This window comes from Carassius gibelio, chromosome B12, assembly GCF_023724105.1.
Source record: "Carassius gibelio isolate Cgi1373 ecotype wild population from Czech Republic chromosome B12, carGib1.2-hapl.c, whole genome shotgun sequence".
Classification (NCBI taxonomy): Eukaryota; Metazoa; Chordata; class Actinopteri; order Cypriniformes; family Cyprinidae; genus Carassius; species Carassius gibelio.
This window is the reverse complement of record NC_068407.1, coordinates 18,638,878-18,662,763: the sequence shown is the minus strand read 5'-3', so window position 1 is coordinate 18,662,763 and position 23,886 is coordinate 18,638,878. Positions and strand designations below refer to the sequence as shown.

At 37.5% G+C, this 23,886-nt stretch overlaps 1 protein-coding gene across 12 annotated transcripts in view; it reads left to right on the top strand.

Annotated features, from left to right (window-relative positions):
- plce1 (phospholipase C, epsilon 1) overlaps positions 1-23,886 on the top strand; it is a 76,303-nt gene that overhangs the window by 30,681 nt on the left and 21,736 nt on the right. For 7 of the 12 annotated variants that reach the window (XM_052570518.1, XM_052570521.1, XM_052570517.1 and 4 more), the window contains 6 exons: positions 7,954-8,200; positions 16,734-17,050; positions 19,790-19,935; positions 21,266-21,524; positions 21,852-22,060; positions 23,235-23,261. In XM_052570518.1, the coding sequence (XP_052426478.1) occupies positions 7,954-8,200; positions 16,734-17,050; positions 19,790-19,935; positions 21,266-21,524; positions 21,852-22,060; positions 23,235-23,261 (1,205 nt within the window). Of the gene's footprint in view, positions 1-7,953; positions 8,201-13,132; positions 13,300-16,733; positions 17,051-19,789; positions 19,936-21,265; positions 21,525-21,851; positions 22,061-23,234; positions 23,262-23,886 lie in introns of those variants that run through there. The other 5 variants (XM_052570523.1, XM_052570519.1, XM_052570528.1 and 2 more) reach the window with 2 other exon arrangements.

Sequence of the window (23,886 nt, the reverse complement as noted above, 5' to 3'; positions counted from 1 at the left end):
AGTCACTCTTTTGTTCATTATCTGGCTCGGCTCGGTGTTCATCTTCAGTTCTCTCTTCACAGCAGTTCAGTCAGTGTACTGTTTGAGTGCAGTATAACTCAGTGACTCCATGAAAGTATAACTTGCCTAGCGTTTTCGACTCGTACATTCACGTCACGTGTCGTTACGGGATCTTCAAGGGTTGTGTGTGAAAGCACGCGCATATCCCGGGTAATCACTAGCAGTGTGAGTGCAAAATCTAGCAACCCAGGAACAATTGCAGGAACACTTTACCTGTGTATTTGCTGGAATGGCAGTGTGAAAGGGGCTCTAGTGTTGTCCCGTGCCACACTCTGCTGCGTTGGGTCCCACGATAGATCAGGTCTGTACTCGGAAGGTGCCTTTGTTATAATGTTATGATTGAGGCGCTGGACTAACTACATTTTCTATAAAAACGTTAATGCCCTGGCAATGTCAAATAGCTTTGGTCTTTACATTTAATTTGATTACAATAATGTTATAAGTTGAGATTTACAAGAAATATTTGAACTGCTACTATGTAATTGGAATACTGCTGCACCTTATTTGCTTAAAAATGTTTGCAATCCAAATATTATTGCAGTTTTGTTTTTATATCAGTACTTTTAATTTATTCATTATTGAATTTTGTGCATAATCATTCTGCATAATAATTTGATTAAAAATTTTAATCATTGCCCAACACTAATGTTAATAAGTTTGAAAAACAGTTGTGTTTTAATTAAAATTTTAATTGTAAATGGAAAATCCTGCATAGGCCAACCCAATTGAGAGATAGAAAAAATTGTCTTTAATAAAATTATTAGCATCTGCAATTACAAAATCCATTGATGCAAGTCATATCTCCCAACAGATACATACATATCTCACATACACACTGGTCCCGATTTGGCTCCTCTTCCCTGTAACCCTAGGCCACCCTGCTTGTGCCATTCACTCCAGCTGAACCTCTTCACCTATCTCGTCTGTAACAGCTGCAGCGATTGGGTCACATGAGACCTTGCACTCAGTGTGCTAGAAGGATCCTCAGGTCACCCCGTATCGACTCTGAGGATCCGTGCTGAGTCATTATGCCCAAGGGCAGCTCTGGGTGAATAAATCAAGCTCACTTCCAGTCAATAGCAACGCTGACAGTTTGTGCTTCGTTAATGGTAGACTAATGCACAGCGTTACAGTTAAGGCGAGATACGGGATATGACGGGCGACAGAGTAAATACACTGATTAGATGAGTGCCAGGTGGGCTGTGTCACTGTTGTCAGGGGCTTTTTACAAAGAGGGAACAGAACAAATGAAAAGAGGGCTTGATCAATGTGCAAATTCTGCTTTTTCATGCAAATGAAATGTTCAGTCAGCTGAATTAGATTTTAGATGGGGTGAAAGGAGACATCATCTTGTGCTTTAATGTTTCAATACATTGCTTAAAGGGATAGTTCATCCGCGTGCTTCAGGTGTGAGTCAGACAGCAAGACAAGACAGCAAAGGGTTGTTTTCTGCTATTTATTACACGTAACTTTTAACGTCAAGCCAGTGTTAATTTTGACACAAAATTTTAATTTAGTTTTAGTCTTAGTCTTTTGGCTATAATTCTTTTTAGTTTTAGTCAAGTTTTAGTCATCTAATTTGTTTTAATTTTAGTCTTATTTTAGTCGACTAAAATTGGTTGGTATTTTAGTCAACTAAAATAAGACTAAAATTAAAAACCGATTTATTAGACAGTTTTTAACTGCTGGTATAGGAAACAAACTTAACCAAAATATATAAAACACAAATTCAACTTTATTTCAACACAACTGTGTCTTCATTTCAATTCAAAAGCTTTTATGCAGCAACAAACACTGTCATGATAATGTAAACAATAACTAGCTGCCAATTGACCATCAATAAAAGAAAAATAAAGTTAGGTCCAGAACCATAAAGCTTACAGCTGAGCTGAACAATGAGTGCAAACATTTTTAATTTAAAGTAAATATTTAATAAGTTGGCAGCTAAGTAGATAAAAAAGTAACAAGATTTTATAAGGTATTAACTTGTCTAGCAATATTGTATGTTTTAAATACCACAATATTGCTAGATTAGTATGTATAATGGTAGGATGTGAACAGTCGCGTTTCACATGACTAATCTAGAAATATTTGTGATATTGTCAAGTACAACATTATAAAATATACAAACATTTGAATTAATCAAATGTATGTAGCATAATATTACGTATTAGTATTGTGCTCTCATCTAACTTGAACAAGGGGGCTATTTTAGTCTCCATCAGTGACTTCTTTTTTAGTTTTCGTTTCGTTTTCGTCCGCAAAAATATATTTGTGGCAAAAATAATGACGAAAATATTTAAGTGTTTACGAAATTAACACTGCGTCAAGCAATTCTCAGCTGTATGCGGCAAACTAAAACTTTGACCTTTGCAATGTCTTGATTTAACTAGCCTATTATTAAAATGATTTAGACATTGCACACCCTTGTGATATGCACATTGCGATATTTAAATTTGTGTTGTTTCGATAATTTCAATATATTATGTAGCCCTAATTCCTAGTGTTCCCATACATTCCATTGAATTAATAGGAAATAATTTTTATTCGCTGTTCTTGTGGTATTTTGTTGTCATTTTGTGTTTTTGTTTTGTTGTGTTGTCTTTTTTGTTGTTTTTCTTTTTTGTTTTTACCTTCTATTTATTTCACAAAAAGGGACAGTGTACATTAATAAACATTCATGAAAGTAAATGTACACAAATTAGCCAGAAGGTTAGTTTTCATTGGTAGTCCCTTTCCCAGATTTTATTAGGCCCAAAAACTAGAGAAAGAAAAGAAACCAAATAGAAGAACGATACCAACGAAATACAACCAAAAAATATAAACAACTCTCTAAAATACAGTTAAACCACAGATTATACAAAATGACAATAAAATAAATAGTTTTTTTCTAAAGTTTAAGTGCTTTTTTTGTATAATAACTATATAATGTGTATTTTCAGACAGTAATATGAGAAAGAGTCATAGCATGAAAATATATCTTTGATTCCTCATTTGATAAAGAATTTCTAATAAACTGAAAATGAACCGTTCAGTTTAAACTTTTTACATACCTTCTTGATGTGTTTTAAAACCAAGACAGGTGTCCAAATGAAGCCCTAGGTATTTATATTCCAAAACCACTTACTTTGTTTTGTTTGTGTTATGTCTTGTTTTGTTGTTTTTGTTTTTAGAAATTGTAATATATATAAATTGAGCTTTTTCATAAAAGAACAGTTTATAGTTAGGCTACTTCTATGTTTTATCATATTATTAGGATATTGTTGTATAATGGTACCTTTTATTGATTCTTTCTTTATGATGTCTGGCATGACTACGAAAATCTGTTAGCAAATAACAAATAAAGTTTTAAATAAATAAAGTATACATAATGAGAGTAACAATTATGGGTTATTCAATATAGAATAAAAGGAGAGATAATGTCATATTACGAGATACACAATATAATTTATTTATATGGAGTCATAAAAACTGTATTATTTCTTTTTAAACAGTCTTCCATACTAAATTGATTTAAAATTAGAATATTATGCAATTATATTTTGCGTAGTTGTTGTGCACCCTTCAGTTTGTTATGCGTTTGAAGCCAGCAGGGACTGGACGTGCTGAGTACTGTACTCAGCTGCTGCGTGTCAGTCATTCTCAAGGTATTCCAGCCATTCCTGCATGTCTGCGGCCTCAGAGCCGGACTGAGACACATTGACCCTCCCGGCTAGAGTGTCAAGACCTTCAAGCAGTGACTCTCTCTAGCCCAGAACAAGACTGGGTCAGCGATGAAGCTTTGACAGTCTGAGAACCAACGGGATTCTCATGGCCTGCGTAATAAATGTTTTGTTCCCAGTGAAATCAGATTTAGATAATCATGGCATAATGACATCAGACACTGAAGTGATTTCATTTAGGTCCTGGTTAACATGATAATAATACAGCTGTATTTGACACATTGATGGTTTGTTTGAAACCAGTGTTATATTACATGTTACGAAAATGTTACAAAAAAACGAAAGCAAAGTTCTGCCCAGAGACTGTCATCACCTCCATCTTCACAGGGCAGTTAGAGGTGACTCACACACCTGCTAGCGCTGTGGTCAGATGGGGACATGCCAGTGAGAGAGAGTCAACGCTTGAGCATTAATGTCAGTGAAAGGACTGAGAAACATGGCATGCTTTAAAAGTGTTTCTAGAGCCACACGTTCTGCAGCACTGAAGCATGCCAGGTTATTACTTTCATAAGCTGACAGTTTTAACACGAATCAGCTAGGAACCATCTAGAAATACTCTAGTAAACAACTCAGACCCCCCCCCCTCCCAAAAAAAAGCTAAATAGTAAAAAAGGGCCTATAGTATAAACCTGCTCACTTTAAAAAGATTGGTTCTTTATTTGTATCTGTGGGTCCATGAAGAATATATTTATTGGAAAAAAGGTTCTTTAGATTTTTTCAAATGTACTTCACTCTAAGTACAGGGTTTATTGGGTCTTATAAAGGTCTTAAATACATGGTATAATTGTTGTTAGCACTTTGAAAACAAATATCTTCCTTAGTATTTTTGTCTATGAACTTTGAAACTAAACTGAATAAAACAGATCATGCTTAAAACGAGAACGTATATCTGGGCTGTTTTCCCTTTGAATTAAGTTGATTTCGAAGTCCATTAGCGGATATCTGTTGTTGTTTTAATCTAAAATCACTTAATTTACATGCATTTCTCAGAAAACAAAACTTATGTCATGTTGCTTCTCAAATATATGTATCTTGATTTAAGAATCTTTTAGACATTTCCACTGGAAGCAAGTCAGTGTTACTTGGCAAGAACTTAACATTTTTGCAGTGAGAATAGAAGGTACAGAAAAAGTTATTTTCATATTTTCTTTACTTGGTCTTAAAAAGTCTCAAATGTACCTTCATGAAACCTGCAGAAACCCTGTAAAGATGGTTATTTTATGAACTGTTCACTGAAAGCTTCTTTAAAGAACCAAAAATGGTGGTTCTGTGGCATCACTGCAGGAACCTTCTTTCGAAAGCTTTATTTTTAAGTGTGGCAGCAGATTTTGCAATGAGAATGAGTGTCAGACTTCAGGCGGCTGGTGAATGTGCAGATTTTAGTCCCCTAAGGTCCAGTTTAAGGTCTGACAAAAGCAGACTTCGCTTTTATCATTAGCAGAGCAGTAAACCCATCCCATTAAAGAGTAATTAGAAAGGACCTCAGCTCTACGGCTCAGGGAGGGCCTTCTGAGGACTGCCAATTCTGCTAAATCATTTCTCGGTTAAGGAGACGCTTTGCTTAGTGCTGTAGTTTAATGTTGGGAAACAATGAGGCCCATTTTACAGTACAGGTGCAGCATTGAAGTCTTGTGTGTTTGCACAGTTTCTGTTTCTATCAGTAGTGGATAACAGCCTTAATACTGTAATATTTTATGCCCATTATAGGTGTATTATCCAGCTTGTAATGCATTTGATATGAAGTATGAAAAATCAGTACAAACCTTGAGTCTATAGAGATGCACCATAAGTTTGTAAAAGTAATGTGGTGATGTGCCGTTGCTGCATTTAATAAAGCACTTCATAGACATACAGTTAAAGAATCGAAGGTTTCTCAACCAGTGGAAAAAAAAATAAAACAATACTGGTATAATTGATCATGATGTGCTATGAATATGCAAGTCCATTGGTTATCTTGGCTGGGCTCTAAATAATGTTGACTCATGTATCGATTGACCAATCAAAGTGACTGAAATATTTAGAGATCAAGTGTTTTAATTGGTCAGCAGAAACTCAAAAATGTTGGCCTTTTAAGCATACTGTGATGACATGTTCTTTTCTTAAGTAAACTAAAGCAGGCTTTCTTTTCTTGATTAAAACCTCATAAGCACGGGTCCTGACAGTTTCAAAGTAGAGTTGCCTCATTACATAAGTCCTCATCTTGATTGAGTTTTTTTGTTGTGTTCTCTTTGTTTGAAGTGAGAAAAATGAGAAACAGAGCAATTGACTTGCTGAGCACTATCAAGAATCTTTCATCCTGGTTGCTGTGGCAATAAGCTCCTTTATCCTCTGTGGCGAGCACAACACACTCTGTGTCCAATTAGAGACGTTACTCATCTCAACCTTCAAATATTGCATCTACTGCTTGCTTTTCTAGGGCTCCCAGAATTTGATTGGCATTAAATAAAAATAAAAAATGCATTTTTCTTGCTGATGTACTGACATTTATATGTACAGTATGTGAGGAAGAAAAATATATTGCCATTTTTGTGCAAACTGGACATTACATTTTTGTATGTAAAAAGTGACCGTAAAGACATTTATAATGTTGCAAATATTTATATTGTAGTAAATGCTGTTCTTTTAAACTTTGTTCATCAAAGAATCCTGAAACAAAATTACTGAAATCTGTTTTCCACAAAAATAATAAACAGCATAACTGTTTAATAATGAGCAATGTTTCTTGATCAGCAAATTAGTATATTAGAATGATTTCTGAATGTGAATCTGAAAACTGGAGTAACGATGGTAAAAATGTTACTTTGCATCACTGGAATAATTACATTTGAAAAAATATTCAAATAGAAAAGTTTTGTTTAAATAGTAATAATGCATGCTATATTACAGTTTACAGCATTTTAGTTTAAATAAATGCAGTCTTGGAGAGGAAAAGAGATTACATAGTTTGCAAATATTTAACATTTTGCTAAACCCAAACCTGGTACTGTGGTCCACATTTTGTCAGGGCAAGTAAAAAATCTAAATCTACTGTAAACAACACCTTACTGTTATTTACACATCCTTCTTTCTGGTTTTGTTCTTGCATTATAAACAACCTAAGTGAAAGGTCTTTAAGGTCCTGTGCTTCGCCTCGCTTTGCTTTAGCTCTGAGCACCTGCTATTCGCCAATGTCACGTTGCAACGCCGCTGAATCTATTTATCCAATGAGAGTGGTTTAATTCTCATCAGAGCCAGTGCCGTTTGGGGAGAGAGGTGCCAAAGAAGCTGGGTCAATGGTTTCAGAGGAAGGGCACAGACAACAGCTGTAATGACTTTCCTGGAATCAGCTGGCAGAAATGCAGTCTGGGATCAGTAATGGAGAAATAATGGCTGCTCTCTGCACTACGTCAAAATCACCAAACCGGTGCCCTTTCTCAAAAAGGATAAGTTTAATCGCAAGACCTGGGATTGTTCTCTCTTTCTGCTCTTACTGGGCTGATCATTAAGCAGTTACTTGTTCAGAAGAGAAGTCTTTTTTTTTTTTCTCTCTCTCTTATGGCTTCCTGTTGTTATCATTATTAGGGAGCTGGCTGTTGGTTCCTTGGGTTGCTCACACTGAAAGTGATTAAATCACTGTAGGGCACCAGGTCTCAAGATTATTAGAGAAGTGAAGACAGGAACCTACATGTCTGTTAGGTGTTGCATCAACTAGTCAGCCAGTTGATTAGTTCCGCCACTAGTTGGGCTAATTTAGTTAGACCAGTGCTTCTCAATCAGATGGCTTCTGAAAACTTCCAGGGACCCTAATATGCCCCCATTTATTTAAACCTAGTTATATCAACACAGACTTCATAAAAATTCTTAAAAAAATAAATAATTAAGCAAAACACTAAAAATTTAGATGTAGAAGTCTATTAAGATATAAAGATAAAAATGCCTATATAATATTTGGCAATAAAAGTTGAAGTTTAATATAAGTAAGTGAGTTTGTAATTGTACTGTTGTAGTGTCACAAATTCACCAATTTCAAACATTCAGAGACAGGGAACCGTGTTAAAATCTAAATCATATGTTATCTTTTGAAAAAGTTGAGATACCCCAGGGTTCGATAACCTCAGACAGCATGTCCTCTGTTTTAACAAGACATAAACCTCAACAGATGTGAATTACCATTGTCTCTCTTTTTTTACAGATTGATCATGTTGATCCTACCCTGAGTCCTGAGGTCTATCTCCTGCACCCATCCAGAAAATTGCTGTCCCAGGCTGTGTCATGGCCACCGGTCTCCCCGTTGTGGATTAGATTTAGGGCCTGTCCTCATAGAACCAGCATTGCAGCTCATCTGAGTGGGTCCCTGCTGGAGGCCACAGCTGCTCTCGGGGCCCGAACTTCTCTCCCTAGCGTGACTTTTGGCTCCACAGGTCGAGCGATGCTGAAAGGTAAAAACCCACCAATTTCAGCTTTGTCGATGCTTAAGGCTGATGTTTTATGATAAAAAGGGGAATTCACAACTGACAAGGCTTTTAAGAAAAAAAAAATTAAAATGTTTATTTTTGATAAATCCTTCAACACTTGTAATGCAGTTTTGATCTGGACAATACCATTGTATTGATCTGTGAGCAAGAATACAAAAATGCAGAAGATCAATTTGTAGTTTTAACAAAAGCTGTAAAAAGTTTTGCCTTTTGATAACTCCAGGGTTTTTGTTAAGACTACAGATGGAACTTAGCATTTTTGTATTTGATGACTTTTGCTAACAAATGAACATATCTTTTTGTAGATAATGCAGAGAATGTTTACAAATTGTTTGTTTACACATACTACTGAAACTCTAAGAATAGAAATCTGGTCAAATCTGGCAAAATTGTTCTTTATTAAAGTTTTTTAGTCTGGGTATAATTATATCAGTAAAATGAAATATTCTATACAGTGTAGCAAGAGGAATGAAACTTCATTGAGAATTAATAAAATGATTGGAGGTTTTTAATGGATGCTAATTTACAACTTACAAAGCCATAATAATATATTCACATACAACAAAGTGGCATCACATTGAGAAAATGGCACATTAGTGAAAAATTAAAGACCACTACATAAATCAGCATGAAATGTGTCTAGAAGACAGAATTTGTCCTTCCTAATGTGTACAGATTAGTTGATGGACATACTGTAGCTACAAGGAATATGGTTAGTACATTTATAGTTCAGTTGCTCAAGGATATTGTAGTTGCATACAAAAAACATAAAACATCTTTTGAGTACTTTCCAACATTTTTAAGGCATAAACCTGACATTTTCAGCAGCCAGCTTTTCTTCGGAAGTGCTCATTGTGGAATCTGTCTGAGATTGACACTTAATTCAGCGTGCTACACAACCACAGCTAATATGGAACAATACTTTCTATTCAGGTTGAACAAATAGAAAGACACAACTTTAAGGGTCTTAGTGCTCACATGTGGATGTTTTTCCCCCCGTAGCTTAAAGGCAGTTGTTTTTGAGGATCCTCTCGACAGAATTACTCAGGATTTGGTTGACTGCAATGTCCAGATCAATCCCTAGAGATCACTAAGTTAGTTTTTCTTGCTAGTGTTGACTTTGGACACTGGAATAATTCTTTATCAGCACACTTTTTTGTGTAATTCAGATGCTCAAGGATCTTTTTAAAGGAAGGTTCAAGTAATGGATTATTCACTGCATGCATTTTCTTATCATTCAGATGCTACTTCATCTTTTCGAAGAGTTGTTCTGCGTTCAAAGTAATGCATTTTGGCATTCATACATATTAAATGTTCCAGAATGATTTTCCACAAGCTAGTCTTTGTTGCAAACTTTGTCACAAGCACCACAATTACGGAGTAATAGATAATACAAGAATAGCGAGATAATATTTTCTGCAAGAGAATAATTGGTTTCTTTTGTTAACATAATCTTCTTTTGTGCATAATAATGACTTAGCTTTTTGCTTGTGTGGTTTTTTCTTTCATTCTGAAGAGAACCTAGCATTTCTGCCGGCTGAAAGATGATTTATGAGGAGGCCTCTTACAGGCGCCGCAGAAGCAGGTTATGAACTAATGAAAATCATCTCTTCTCCTCCATCGAGGGCCGTGTAATGTGACCGACGCGGGGGAGAAGGGCGTCAGTCTCTGACTTCCTCAACCCTCGGCTCTTTCGCGCTGGCTCGCCAACCGATTCGAACAGTGCACTTCAAATGCCTGCTTTGATTTGCAAAAAGTCAGACGGTTGTTCTCCCTTTAATTTGATTTTGGCCGCATTAGCTTATCACCTGGCGCTCGTCCATTTGGAGTGTAACCTTCAAGCTCTTTCGTGAGACATGTCGGTGTAAAACGATCCTCAGTGATTCGAACACACGCCGCTCTGGCCTAATTCCAGGTGACATGACGTCTGTGTGGGACCATGACTCAGTGACCCTGGTATTCGCGGCCTCATAATTAAATACACAAGCATTATTTTTCTCTCGCGAGCTGTGGGAAGTTCAGGCATCTGGGCCAAAATGCAATCTGGCCCCTCTCAATGGACATTCTCACCATTTTTGGGCTTTTTATACATAGTGAGAGGTAAAGATGTTCTGCAAATTAAGTGACACCAAAAGTCTCATTGTGTGCTGATGTTTATTAGCTGCTTTGGGCAGCAAACTTGGTTATAATCCATAGTTAAGACTGTTTTGTTTGGTCGGTCAGTGAAATGAACTTACAAGGCCATGGTGTTCAGTAGGTGGTTAATTTTTTTTACCCCTTACAGATGTCACATGTCAAAATGACAATTTTCACTTGAGATTTGGAGCCAAATTACAGGAGGGAAAAAGTGACTTCAGAAAGATAGCATCATCGTTATTTTTTAAATAACTGTCGAACTAGCAGAATGGACTTTTACATTGTTTACACTGTAGCTGTATAATTTACAGACTTGCTTGTATACTTTCTTTTGTAAAGATGAAATGATAATAAAAAAATTCAAATGTATAAACTCTAGCATTGCCTGCGGTTGTGCTTTTTTTAAAAATAATTTGTTCTGCTCACCAAGCCTGCATTTATTTAATTCAAAATACAGTAAGACCAGTTATATTGTGAAATATTATTACAATTTAAAAGACTGTATTTTTCAGCATCATTACTCCAGTCATCAGTGTCACATAATCTTTCAGAAATCATAATAATATGCTTATTTTCTGCTCAAGAAACATTCCTCCAAATAACAGCACTTAAAAAAAAAAAAAATTCTGAAATGTACTTTTTTAAAATGTATTTTCTACCACTTTTGATGAATTTAATGTTTGCTTGCTGAATAAAGGCATTACTTTCGTTAAAATCTTACTGACCCCCAATTTTAGAACAGTAGTGTTCATGAAAACACATTTTCCTAGCACAAATAAAAATGCATTTCTAAAAATAACACCACAATTGGGAAACAGGAGGTACAATTTTAAGATTAATTCATATGATCGACAACTACTCTGAATATATCTGTGGTTGTTATGGCTCAATGAAATGGTGCTCCAGCAGTGTCACGTGGTCACTGAGTTTGTTCTGTTTGAAATCTAGGGCTCTAGAGTCATAGCAAAAGATCAATTTCTAAGATTCATCCCTCATTTTTACAGCAGCAAAGGTTCTAATTAAGTCTATCCACAGGGGGTCAGGTTCACTCAGGAAAGCTTTTTGTATTATGGGAACAAAATCAATACTTTTTGATTATAGTGGAACACTCATTTTAGGAGAATTGTAAAATAACAATTAAAATTGGGTTACTCAAAAAAAAACAAAAAAAAAACAGAAATACAGCAGCATGCAAAGAGAGTTTCAGTGGCGATGAATGGAGGTGGACAGGAATAGTGCACTGGGTCAGGTCATGAGAACACACATGAGAGGCAGCTCTGTGCTCGCAGGAAAAATGCAAACTCGCAGACCTTTACCACTCGAGGTGAGGCACTGCGCACAGCCCAGGTTGTGTTAGACAGTCACGCTGTGTTTATTTAGCAGTGAGATTTCCGACTGCACACTCATGACGTGATTTGTGTTATGAGTTCATGTGCAGAAAATGGCAAACCTTTCCCTGGTCAAATAAACTTTATCATCTTTTGTATATCTAGATGATAAAAATATTATAGATTTATATAATATATATTATATAATATTAATGTAAGAGAATCTTTGGCTTAGTGTTAGTTGCTTGTAATAAGGTGTCATTTACTGGTAGTGCTATAGTAAGAACATGTAACGTGTAACAAGGACACTGTAAAATAAAGTGCTATACCAAAAGTTGTCCTCATCATCTCATTCTCATGTTGTTTCAAACCTTTCAAATCTGACTTGATTTTGTCTGTAGAACTTAGTGGAACTGAGAAGATTATTAAAATATATTTCACAGAATGTTTGTGCTGTTTTTATGATGAAATTAAACTTTCAGAAACTACCATTAATCTTGTCCATTGTTGAACTGTGTTGAAGTCTTCTGAAACAATGCAAGAAATGTAAGTTGATATTCGTTGAAAATCTTCTTCGGTTACGACACTTGAGAACCAACATCGTGGTGTTGTTGACATCAAACCTGGCATGGTGGCTGTTTTTCGCCAGCTGGCAGTGAGAAATATGAATAATGACTGAAATTGCTGTCGCAAATCTCTTGTATGACCTCACATGACTGGCATGATTGGTATGGGCTATCCTTATGGCATGTTAGTGAAACTATAGAAAAGTGTATAGAAAAGAGACGAATAGACAAGGAAGTCATACAGGTTTGGAAGACATGAGAGGACAGCTTAACGGTGTTGATATTTATAACAGTTATTGAAGTTGTGTTAAAGGTCTTTCTTATATTCAGCAACTATGATTTTTACATGTCTTAAGGGATACATTTGATTTTAGTTGTTAATGGCTTTATAAAAGCAATTCCTAGATCTGCAGGACAGCTTTTCTTTGTGCTTAATGGAGCTGGCATATGGACCATAAAGCTGTTGGATGAGTTCTTTTCCTCGATAAGTCTCTCTCAGGATGAACTGGGAAAGTTAATGATGGAAACAAGCACACTCAAGCACTTCCCCAAGGTCTCATGCCCAAATTTAGGCTATAATATCATTGTTTGCCTATCAGATTCTAACTGGAATCTTACCCAAGTCAATCTGCGAAGTCTTTACTGGTGATCAGAGCATGTTTGGGTACTCGATCTCCTCGCTCTGCACTTAACACTATGTGTTGCTTTCATCTGTGAGTAACATGACCTGCAAGGAAGGAGCAGCCAATGGAGAGAGTAAATGTGTGTGTATATGTGTGTGAGAGAGAGGGAGGGGAGTACGAGTGGCCAAACTGTGTGTGTGTGTGTGTGTGTGTGTGTGTGAAGGAGTGAGATATGCAGCGAGTCAGATTTGTGGCAGTAGAGAGCTGGCAGCTGCAGTCAGGCTGAGTTTAAATGTGGCTGAGCGCCTCTCGCCGCTGCAGCGTGAAGCAGGGAGTCAGCGAGCCGACTGTCACTACGGCCACAACCATGAAACACTCCCACTCACAGAGGATAGACTACAGGCTGCTCAGTAAGTCACGCTTCAACTTTACCATACACACCACAGGCAGTTCTGTCACCTGTGCACTTATTTTCAATATGTGGCTGGAGCTTGGTGTCGAGGACTGAAGTGTTGTGCTTTGTTTTTTTGCTGTAAAGAGAGTACAGTACTTTGACAGCCCAAGGTTTTTGGTGTATGAGACTAGAAAAACACCAAAAACAACCCTAGAAACACTGTGAAGTAGATTTTTTGTAATATTTATGTCAGGAATGTAATAATCAACAGGGAATACGCTTTAATGTTTGATTCAGGTTGCATCATTAGTTTGTTGAGAGCTGGCAGTTGTAGTCAAAAAGTCATACAGTACAGGTTTGGAATGACAAGAAGAATTAGTGATTGTCCCTTTAAAGGATGGCGTTTATATAGACAGTATGTATGAAGAAGAAAAGGTCTGTGTAAATACTGTAGAAGATGGAAGAATAGGTGCATGATTTATTTTATTTGATGCTTTCTTCACAATTCAGCACTTTCTTTATAGATATATTATTAGGTTCGGTAAATCAGGTCCTTTTAAACTGCCTTGAACCTAAATTGAAATATTAAATCCAGCTTAATACGAAACTGAGCATTGAATGAATTGACGTGTGTGTGTGTGTGTGTGTGTGTGTGTGTGTGTAGTTTAATGGTACATCAACACGTTGTACTGAAAGAGTTTTCTATCTTGCTGGGTTGTGACGTTCTGTAGGCTTTCACTCTTTTGTTAAACAAAATGAATCATCCTGCTCAAGGTTATTCTGAATGCTTTTTTTTTCTTGCATCTTCATTTCAAATATTTTTCTGGAAGTTGTAGAAGAGTCTGATGGCATTTACCTTTATAACTTGCTGCAAAATACTGCAAATCTATTGGCTAATGTTTGGTACAGGAAACATTTACAGTATACTGTATGTTCATGTATTATTAATAATGTATAATTCCTAAATCACCAGATTGCCGACTGTTTCTGTCCAAGACAAAGGCTCTTTTCTCCTGAAGCTTCTGACTGATTTTTAGACTGGCTAATGTGTTGTATCAGCGTCATGTCTAAATAAATAAATACATCCTTAGATCTCTTCTTTTACTGTTAATTGCATATTACACAGTGTGTTGGCATAGGCTATGCCTAGATTCATAAATGTGTACTAAGGCTGGTTATGAGAAAAATGGGATTGCACCTACAAGCAATGCTTTAATCAACACTTTTCACTATTTGTTTATTGCAACAATTCTTTTTTTCAATTTGTTGCGCTCCTCTAGCACCTCAGCTGCTCTGTCCCAATAGCAGGATCTCTGCTGTCGTTCACAAAACGAGGGCTGCTTCCTGTCTGCTTCAAACCTGCACCATGAGTGGCCCATGCATAAAGATCAGGACAGCTCATTCGCAGCCTGATGCAGTGCATTAATTTCCTCCATTTTGCTTCAAAAGATGCCATGTGCAAAGAGAAAAGGACACAAGGCAGATAGATGCGTGTGATGGCTAATGAAATTCAAATAGATATGAGGCCGTATATTGCAAAGATGATGTGCCTAAAACTCACCAACTCTCAGTATTACTGGCTACTGGTTCAGTTTAAAGCGATACAAAGTCAGCACAGCTCAGGTTTATTCAAATTGAAAGTATTTTGATTCCTTTGTAATTGCATTTCCAAGCTGAACTGCAAATAATTTGTTCATATGGTGTGCTGCTTACCTAGACTGCATAGTCTTATAAATACTAACAGTATATTGGCTTTTGATAAAATTGTAGTTTATGTATTAATTTATTATTTGTGTGCTAAGCATTTTCCTTTTATTGGGGAATTGTGCCATTAGCTTAGCGACATGCTAACACCAAAACATAGAGTTTCAAAACCAAGGTTTTGATATGATACGTAGTGTCTTCGAGTGAACTAGAAGCACACTCTCATGTTCTATCAGAAGACTAGACTGAATACACAAATCAAACCCCTCCTGTTCCGGCGGTCACCATGGCGGCGCGTTGAGCCGAAGGAGCCTGCAAACACTGCTTTTGACAGCTGATGCTATCCAGACAAGCATGATTCACAGTATTTATATTATTTTTGCTTGACCTGGCCTTAAGCGCCATACCAGCATAACCGTTTTCTGATTATAATCTCAGAGGAGAATGGAGTAAACATTGGAGATATGTAAATATAACGAGACTGGTGATGTTGAAGAGATGATCCATCAGTGTCACAGTATATGGGTTATTGGGAATATTTACTACTCTGGCCTGTATGGCGCCTTCCACTTTTATTAGACTGCACTGATGAGACTGAAGTGTCACACAGTGTACATCATCAGAGTTATTTGTTTTGTCTTTTGCAGTACTCTCTGCTTCTTTTTAATTACCATGTAAATACTGTACATTGTTGTAGTATGAGCATACATATCTATGTATGTTTTTATCTTCTTCCTTTGCACTGCATTTTACTGAACACAGTTATCACCAGCCCTGTCTTGCCGCAATAAAGAATATTGATTCATATGTTGATGCGAAAAATGGTTGATTGAATTTATAAATTCCATTTTGGGGGCATGTAATATATGTCCTATATAATGGCTCTGTTCTAAAACCTAGTGAATTGATTGACTGCCTACTAGCTATATATGATTAGAATTTGTGCATCATTCAAATTTTGGTAGCACTTTATATTACAATTCTGTTCCATTGGTATACAATACCTGGGTAATATCCCTGAACCTATCCCTAACCTTAACCCATGTAGTTACCCTATATTACCCATTACTTTCTCAGGTAAGTTTATGGTGAGTTTTACTAGATTTACGAGATTTCTCTAGTTTTGGATCAAAGTTCTGTTTTAGTTCCATTTATAACAAAACGTTCCAGTGTATAATCAATTTAATTATCAATGTTGTCCTCCACCATTTATTTTTCTGAGCTTTTTTCTGATCTCCTGTACTGTACTGTAGAGCTCCTGAGATGTCAAAAATTGTGGAGGAGCATTGGAGATTTTGGATTGGAGTTGGGTGTGTTCTTAGCATGCCAAACCATGCAGAACCCACTGGGCAAAGGCCATTTTATTAAAGTTTCTGTGTTTCCCCTCTGTCTCTCTAATTGCCATGCTTGCAAAGTGCCATAATCCAGTTGTCTGTCCTGTCTATGCTGTACTCAGTATGGTTCTGTTCATAAACTGTAACCAAAGTCACTGCATTAGGTTTGCGGAACTTAAACCACATTTTAAGAGTACGTCTGGTTTATATATGCATCTGTTGCCTGTTACATCATTGATGCAAATTTTCTTATTTTTTCAATATCAACCACTAATGTTAGGACTTGAAATCTCTCTCATGTTAAGATAAGAAAATGGCAGAAAATAGGGTATATGGTGGTCGGAGAGGGCCATTAGGTTACCGTTCCATACAGATGTTATCCAGTAAACACCATTGTCTTTGTCTCTTCCAGAACGGCAGCTGTGTAGCTCCATGGCCAACTCCAGCATCCTCCCGTCCACCGTGACGGGCATCAGTAAGGAACTAGCCGACCTGCGGCACCTCATCCAGTTCCCAGAGGAGATTGCCACCATCCTGACAGAACAGGAGCAGCAGCTGTATCGCCGCGTCTTCCCCCTCGACTACCTCAGCTTTCTCACCCGAGACCTGGGAAGCCCAGAGTGCAACAAACGCCACCCGCACCTGAAAGCCTCCTTGTCTGCCCCCATCATGCCCACTCAGAATGATCACCACAACACAGTAGAAGACCTCGTCATAAGATTCAACGAGGTGAGCATTTATTAATAATCCAGGTTTAATAAAAAAAAAGGGTTAGGGTTAGAATTAGGTTAGGGTTAGGGTTAGGCCTAAAAATCCAGAACACGGAAGGTCATTTGTTATCGCTGCAGCAAAAGCTAATCACAGGTATCTGTTCTATTGCCTGTCTTACTTGGATCTTTTCTCATTCACAGCAAGTACCTACTTACCAAAACATTTCTGAGTTTATTGCAGTTGTATTAAATATTTGATATTTAATCAAATATCAAATTTTCCAGGGGAAAATTGTGTTTTTCTTTTTGGGCCTTAAAGAAAGTGGAATGATGTCATCTTTAAGGTGCACGTTAGCCTTTAGATCAGCTGGTTTTGATTTTAAGAAACTAAATGGAGATAAAATGCATATTTGCCATTGTTGGCTGAACTCTTTAAGACTTAAAACATAAAAACTGGTTATATTTGATGTAAAAGCAAGAATCTAGACAGGTTATGACTTGGAATAGCATGAAATAAAGATTTGCAGATGCTTACAGCCCAGACAGTCAGTGCTAGTTATGTAAGACTCACAACTCAGAAAGTTGTAGAAATCAGTCTTATATCTTGTCAAGTAGCGTAATGCTCCAAGGAATCATCTTTCATCGTTGAATGCATTTCCTTGAATGTTCGATTAGAAGAAACATTGAAGGTTTCCTGGTTGAAAGGAGCTTTCTAGATCATAGGCTTCGATGTGATTTAACGCTATCATAGTATAAAAGGAATAGATCACATAACACCCCTCCCAGCGTTAATCCTAGTGTCCTTTGCAAACAAGTCACAGATTTCTCCTTTAGATGGATTTGGTTTGCTTTTTTACCCTAATGCTTCCTGTGGAGTTATTCATACCCCAGCAATGTGTTGTGTTATTTTGGTTATGTTATAACCCACATAATATATCCCTGAAGTGTCGCCACTGGGTGTCCATGCATAGCCTAGGGTTTGTGGTCTTTCGTCCTTGTTGTGGTCAGTTGTTTGAGGTCTTATTCAGACAGATGACCGGCAGTCGCCTTTGAAGCCCCTTCCAGGGTGCAGTGTCTCTGGCAACTCTTACGTAAGTTTTTAATGTGTCAAATCTGCTGTCCGTTCACTGCTGGCTGGCCGGGCTGTGCAGTAACTCAAGAGCAGCAGTCTAACCGGTGGAATCCTGGCATAATGACATGAGCTCCAGTGTACCGGTCTCCTCGTATTAAATGTCCCTGACCATCCGGGCCTTGGCAGAAATGTTTATGTAACTGACTGACTTTCTGTGAGGTGTTTTTAGCTGCAACACACCATCACATAAATATTTGTGCTCAAACTGATTTGCTGTTATGAGCACTCAGGACTAGAGACGGTCGGATTCTGTGACATGGTGTTTAAAGTAGGTGTGAGTGGTGATTGACCGTACAAAGGCTCGACACCACAATACTGGGGTGTTCTGGGTGTTGCAATTGCAGTTGATACACTGATTAAATTAAAAACTGAAAATGTTCTGGTCATTTTCTGTCAGGATATTATCCATATTTTTATGGACGTATCTATTTCTGTTAATGCAATGCAGTGCAAAAAAAAAACACCTGTAAAAAAGCATCGTTTAAGCATCAATATCGCAATGTACGAATCCACGATAGTCACATTGCAAGATGTGTGATGTAGGCTGTCGTAGTTGATCCGTTATTCATTAACTGTATGGGTCAGCTGCTCCCCGGCCCTTGACGAATGTGATTCGCGGAGAGCGCGAGAGAGAGCGTGACAGAGAGAGAGCCCGGGAGAGAGAGAGAGAGAGAGAGAGAGAGCCCGGGAGAGAGAGAGAGAGAGAGAGCGAGAGCCCGGGAGAGAGAGAGAGAGGGCGAGCGCTTCAAACAATACGAGCGCTGTCTTGCTCTCTCTCCCTCGTGCATATTAATCAATTGACATGATGGTGTCGATGTTTAAATCATATAAAATGAGAATGTAAATCTGCTCACCCAATTTTTTTTTTGTAAGAAAAAATTAGATTAGATTTCATATCGCAATATATATCGCAGAAAAAAAAATATCGCAATGTCATTTTTTCCCAATATCGTGCAGCCCTAGTTGACACTGCATTGCTGTGTAGTTACTAGGGTATTATGAGTGTTTTTTAGTGGAGTGGTTTCTAGCATGTTGCAATGCAAAGAGCAATGCTTTGATAGCACCACACTGTATTACACTTTCCAAAGGGAAACAACCGACACATGCCTTCTTTCTCTGCATATGAAACTGACATGACAAAATAACATGAGTTTTTTTCTTTTAAAGCATTTTCATCATTTCATCATGTTCATCATTTTCCTGGCCTCTTGTTGTTCTGAACCTTTACAAAAGGTTATACCTAGGTTATAAACAAACGTTTATCACAAATTTTGAACTAAGTTTCCTGTGTTAAATTTCAAATGTGTCTCTCACAAACCCATTGTATGATTTGAGAAAACTTGGAATATACAGCCGTTGTATGGATCACTGTCTTGTTATCTGTGTTAGTCTTATGGGGCCCAGCGGGATTAAATCTACATTTGTGCACTCAAATCTTCATTTTTCTTTGAAATGTAAATGAAATCATGTTTGAACTCCTGAGTTTAAAACTAGAAATTTATGTTATACAATCAAGTGTTTCTTCCAGATATGTTTGATTATACACCAATAAAGTGAGGAAGGTTTGGAGATCAGTTTATTCTCAGGTTTGGGCTTCAAACTAAAGTGTGTGTGTTGTGTGTTTAGGTGAGCTCGTGGGTGACCTGGCTTATCCTGACTGCTGGGTCCATGGAGGAGAAGAGAGAAGTCTTCTCATACCTTGTCCATGTGGCAAAGTGCTCCTGGAACATGGGCAACTATAATGCGGTCATGGAATTCTTGGCCGGTCTCAGGTATGGCATGATGCCTTGAATGGCTTGGTTAGAAAAGAAATAATCCTTTGAGAATAAATGGCCCTCTCTGTTTGTATTGTGTGTTACTTAACAAAGTGAGGGACATTCTTGAGTCATTAAAATGTTTTTGACAACACATCTGTTACATGAGATAGGATGAGTCTCAATACTAATCTGCAACCCAGGTTGCTTTCTCTTTGGATTAATTACCGTATCTAAAATTTAAGTCATCTATCAAAGGGTTTATGCTCGACATGAAGATTGATATTAATACTAGTCTTCCAAAGCCATTTTTTCACTTCAGTCAGAAGATGTAGCAGCCTCTGAGTTTGCAGTGGAATCAGTTAGATTTTTATTCCACAGAAAAATACAGTTTGCTGGTTATTATACAAAAATATTTTACGACTTAAAGGGGTCATATGATGCTTTTTTTAAAGATCATTATTCATTATTTTGTGTATTTGGTGTAACAGAATATGTTGACATCCTTTAATGTTCAAAAAGCACATTATTTTTCAAATACTGTACATTATTGTAGGTCCTCTATGTCCCGCCTCTCTCAAACACGTAGTTTTCTACAAAGTCCCTCATTCTGAGAAGTGCAGTCTGCTCTGATTGGACAACTGACCCAGTGCATTGTGATTGGCTGAACACAGCAAGCACTAACTGGAAATGGAAATGTAACACCCCTTTTCATAATCGTAAGCTTCATCTTTCAAAATAAATGTAAAGACCGTTAATAATTTCCTTAGTTTTACCATCAGTTCAAGCCTGAAAGAGGAACCAAAACTCTGCATTTTAACATTTCATAGCAAATACTTAAACTACTAAATACTTAAATGCGTTGCTGTTCTGTTGTAAGTAATCTTAAAGATTCCTAAATGTATCTACTTTCATAAGGCCAAATAAAGTGCTTTTGCTTTCGCCTTAATACACACAGCATCTCCCTGACATGACTGCTTCAACACTGACTGTGTTACTGAAACCACGCCTTCTTTCTTTGCGTGAACATTTGGGCGGCATCACGCAAATATTTCCACATAGTGACTCAGACGTGGGGGCAAACTTTGATAAATAATATCTCTTTGGATTTGCAACTTTACAGATCTTCTTCATGCACCAAGAGCTTGTAACACTCCAAAGAAAGGAAAAATTTAAATGAGAAATTTTGTGACCCCTTTAAGACAAAATCTAAATCTGGTTGCACATAATTAGACTTAATCATAGCGATTCATCAGACTTAATCCCTAAATTATGTTTTAAATTACAGTTAAAAACAAAAATGATAAGAAGCCTTGAGCAATATACATATAGTCTTATTCTTCCCCAGGTCTCGCAAAGTTCTGAAAATGTGGCAGTTCATGGACCAGGCGGATATTGAGACCATGCGTGGTCTGAAGGACGCCATGGCCCAGCATGAAACATCCTCTGAGTACAAGAAAGTGGTCAACCGTGCCCTTAACATCCCTGGATGCAAAGTGGTGCCCTTCTGTGGTGTGTTCCTTAAGGAACTTAGTGAGGCTTTGGACGGTGCAGCCAGCATTATTGGACTGCGTCCATCATTTGATTCTCAAGAAGATCCTGTTGAGGTGAGGATTAGGTGCTTCCAAAGAGTCATGATGAGTAACACAGGAAATTGTATCACCACGGTCTAATTTAATTGCCTTTTACAGTTACAATAATAATCTTGAGACCATTTTGGCTAGCTGGAGCAATTACCTTTTCATCAAACTTTTAATATGCCTGCTGAATTGCTTCCTGGCTTTACAAAAAATACATTAGAGTGATTCAACCAGGAAAAAGTCATTTTGTCACCCTTGAAAGCTTTTACAGCCCACAAATCTGCTCGTATCGTCTATAATTGTGGTTATTTTCTTTTGTGTGGAATCTCTAGTGAAGTGCTCTTTACCTTACAGTTTGTCACCGACTACAACGGCCAGCAGCACTTCCTGCAGAGGCTTGGGAGCGATGGGCTTCACAGCTCAGACAAGGAGGCGACTGTCAGTAACATTCTGCAGACGATTCGCAGCTGCAACCGAAGCCTGGAGGCAGAGGAGCCTGAGGAGAAGGCACAAGAGATCACAGTTTTCCACAAAAATTCCTTCAAAGACAAGAGCAGAAACCAGTGAGTTAACTTTGGACACTGTTTGCGAATATATGATGTGTTTAGTCTAATTCCTATGTTGAGACATTCTCAATTTGCTTTAATACCACTAATAGGCTCTCTGCATAAAGCTTTGGGTTATTTCTTTACACTTACCTGTGTTAACTAAGGAGATCTATGATACCTAGCATTCCCATGAACCTCAATGGAAACTGCTCGACTGGTGGAGGAACCATTAGATGTATGTGAATTGACATCTGCCATTGTTGCTCATGGACAAATTTAAAGGTTTATTTGAGTCAAATTAGACCTTAAGAAATTACATCGTAGCAACGCTGGCTGTTTTTTTGATCACCACAAGAACACACAAAATCCTAAGCCCAAAAGCATCGGACAGAAAAATAACTACTTTTCAAGGTTTCTAAAGTTCAGCTTAACTAAATCTAACAAAATGACAAAAAAGCTTTACTTTTTGTGGTACTTATGATTCTTGATACAGTGTGTGTATATATATATATTTATTATTATTATTTTTTGTATTTATTATTATTATTTTTTTTATGAAGGTTATGGCCAGGTTGCTGTGAAATTGTATTCATCATACACAACTCACTCAGAGAGTAAAATAATTAATAACTCGGTCTTGGGTTCGGGCACCCCTGCTGTAGCATGTTAGTGCTCAGAGTTTATTTTGAAGCTTTAAACATCTTAAGTTATAAAAAGATTTCTAAAGGCCTTCCATTGGACTGTAATGTTTCTCAGTGGAACATGTTGTAGTCTGAGATTGTTTATACATGTTGACCTAGGTACAGAGCAGCACTACAAACCCCATGTTTCCTTAGACAGAGTTTTTAGTTCTGTTTGTGCTCAACGCTGAGGCAGTTTTGTTGTCTGCAGGAAGGTGCTCATATGGATTGTTATTACTGTGTCTCTGGAGAATCTCATCGCCTTTGTAGACTCCATCCCAACCATTTTCATCTGTCAAGAGACTGAATCTTGAGCAGCTTGGCTTTGATGTACTACTTTATTTATCTAAACTTCTCTCCCAGTACCTCTTCCAGTTGCAGGGCTGACTTAACACCACAAATGTATCAAGTTTTGCGCATACTGTGTTTAATTTCTCAAACCACTACCTTCTGTCTTTGTCTTATCTACCATTCAATTCAACCCTCCACCCTTATTGTCCACCCTCAAGGAAAGGACCTGGGTCAGAGCGTGTCATGTAAGTTGCCAGATTGTGCTTTAATGGTTACACTAACTGCATTGGTTTCTAAGTGAAATGCAGTGTTTCATTTGTATAGATTTCAGGTGATTGCATTATGAAATGCATGGATTTCCTTTCACTCAATCCACAGTGCAGAGTTGAAGCCAAGACCAGACTTTTCAAAGCCCAATTCTTTATGCGCTGACCAGTATCAAAACCCTGATTCCAAACCAAGACAATACCCTTCAATAATCAGCAAAATATCCAAACCCAAACCAATACAAAATTCCCTAAAACCCAGACCAGTACCAGAATTCTGAGGTCCAGACCAATAGCACACCACTATTACGCAGATCAATGCTCAGATCTTGACCTTATCCTAGTACCCATGCAAAATCTGTTGCTCCATGCACCAGACTGTCCATTTTAAGTAAATTGAGATTTTGCTGAATTTATTCCACTGTTTATTTCTGACACTAAGGCTAAGTAGTCATTAAGAGTCATGGGATCCTCTATAATGGTGCAAGCCTGTGGTTGAGGTAATTATCACCCTCATTACTCTCAGGAAACAGGCTGCAGTCTTGTCTTAGACCACAAACCTAGACCCATATCCAGACCAAGACACAGAGTAAATGAGATGCAC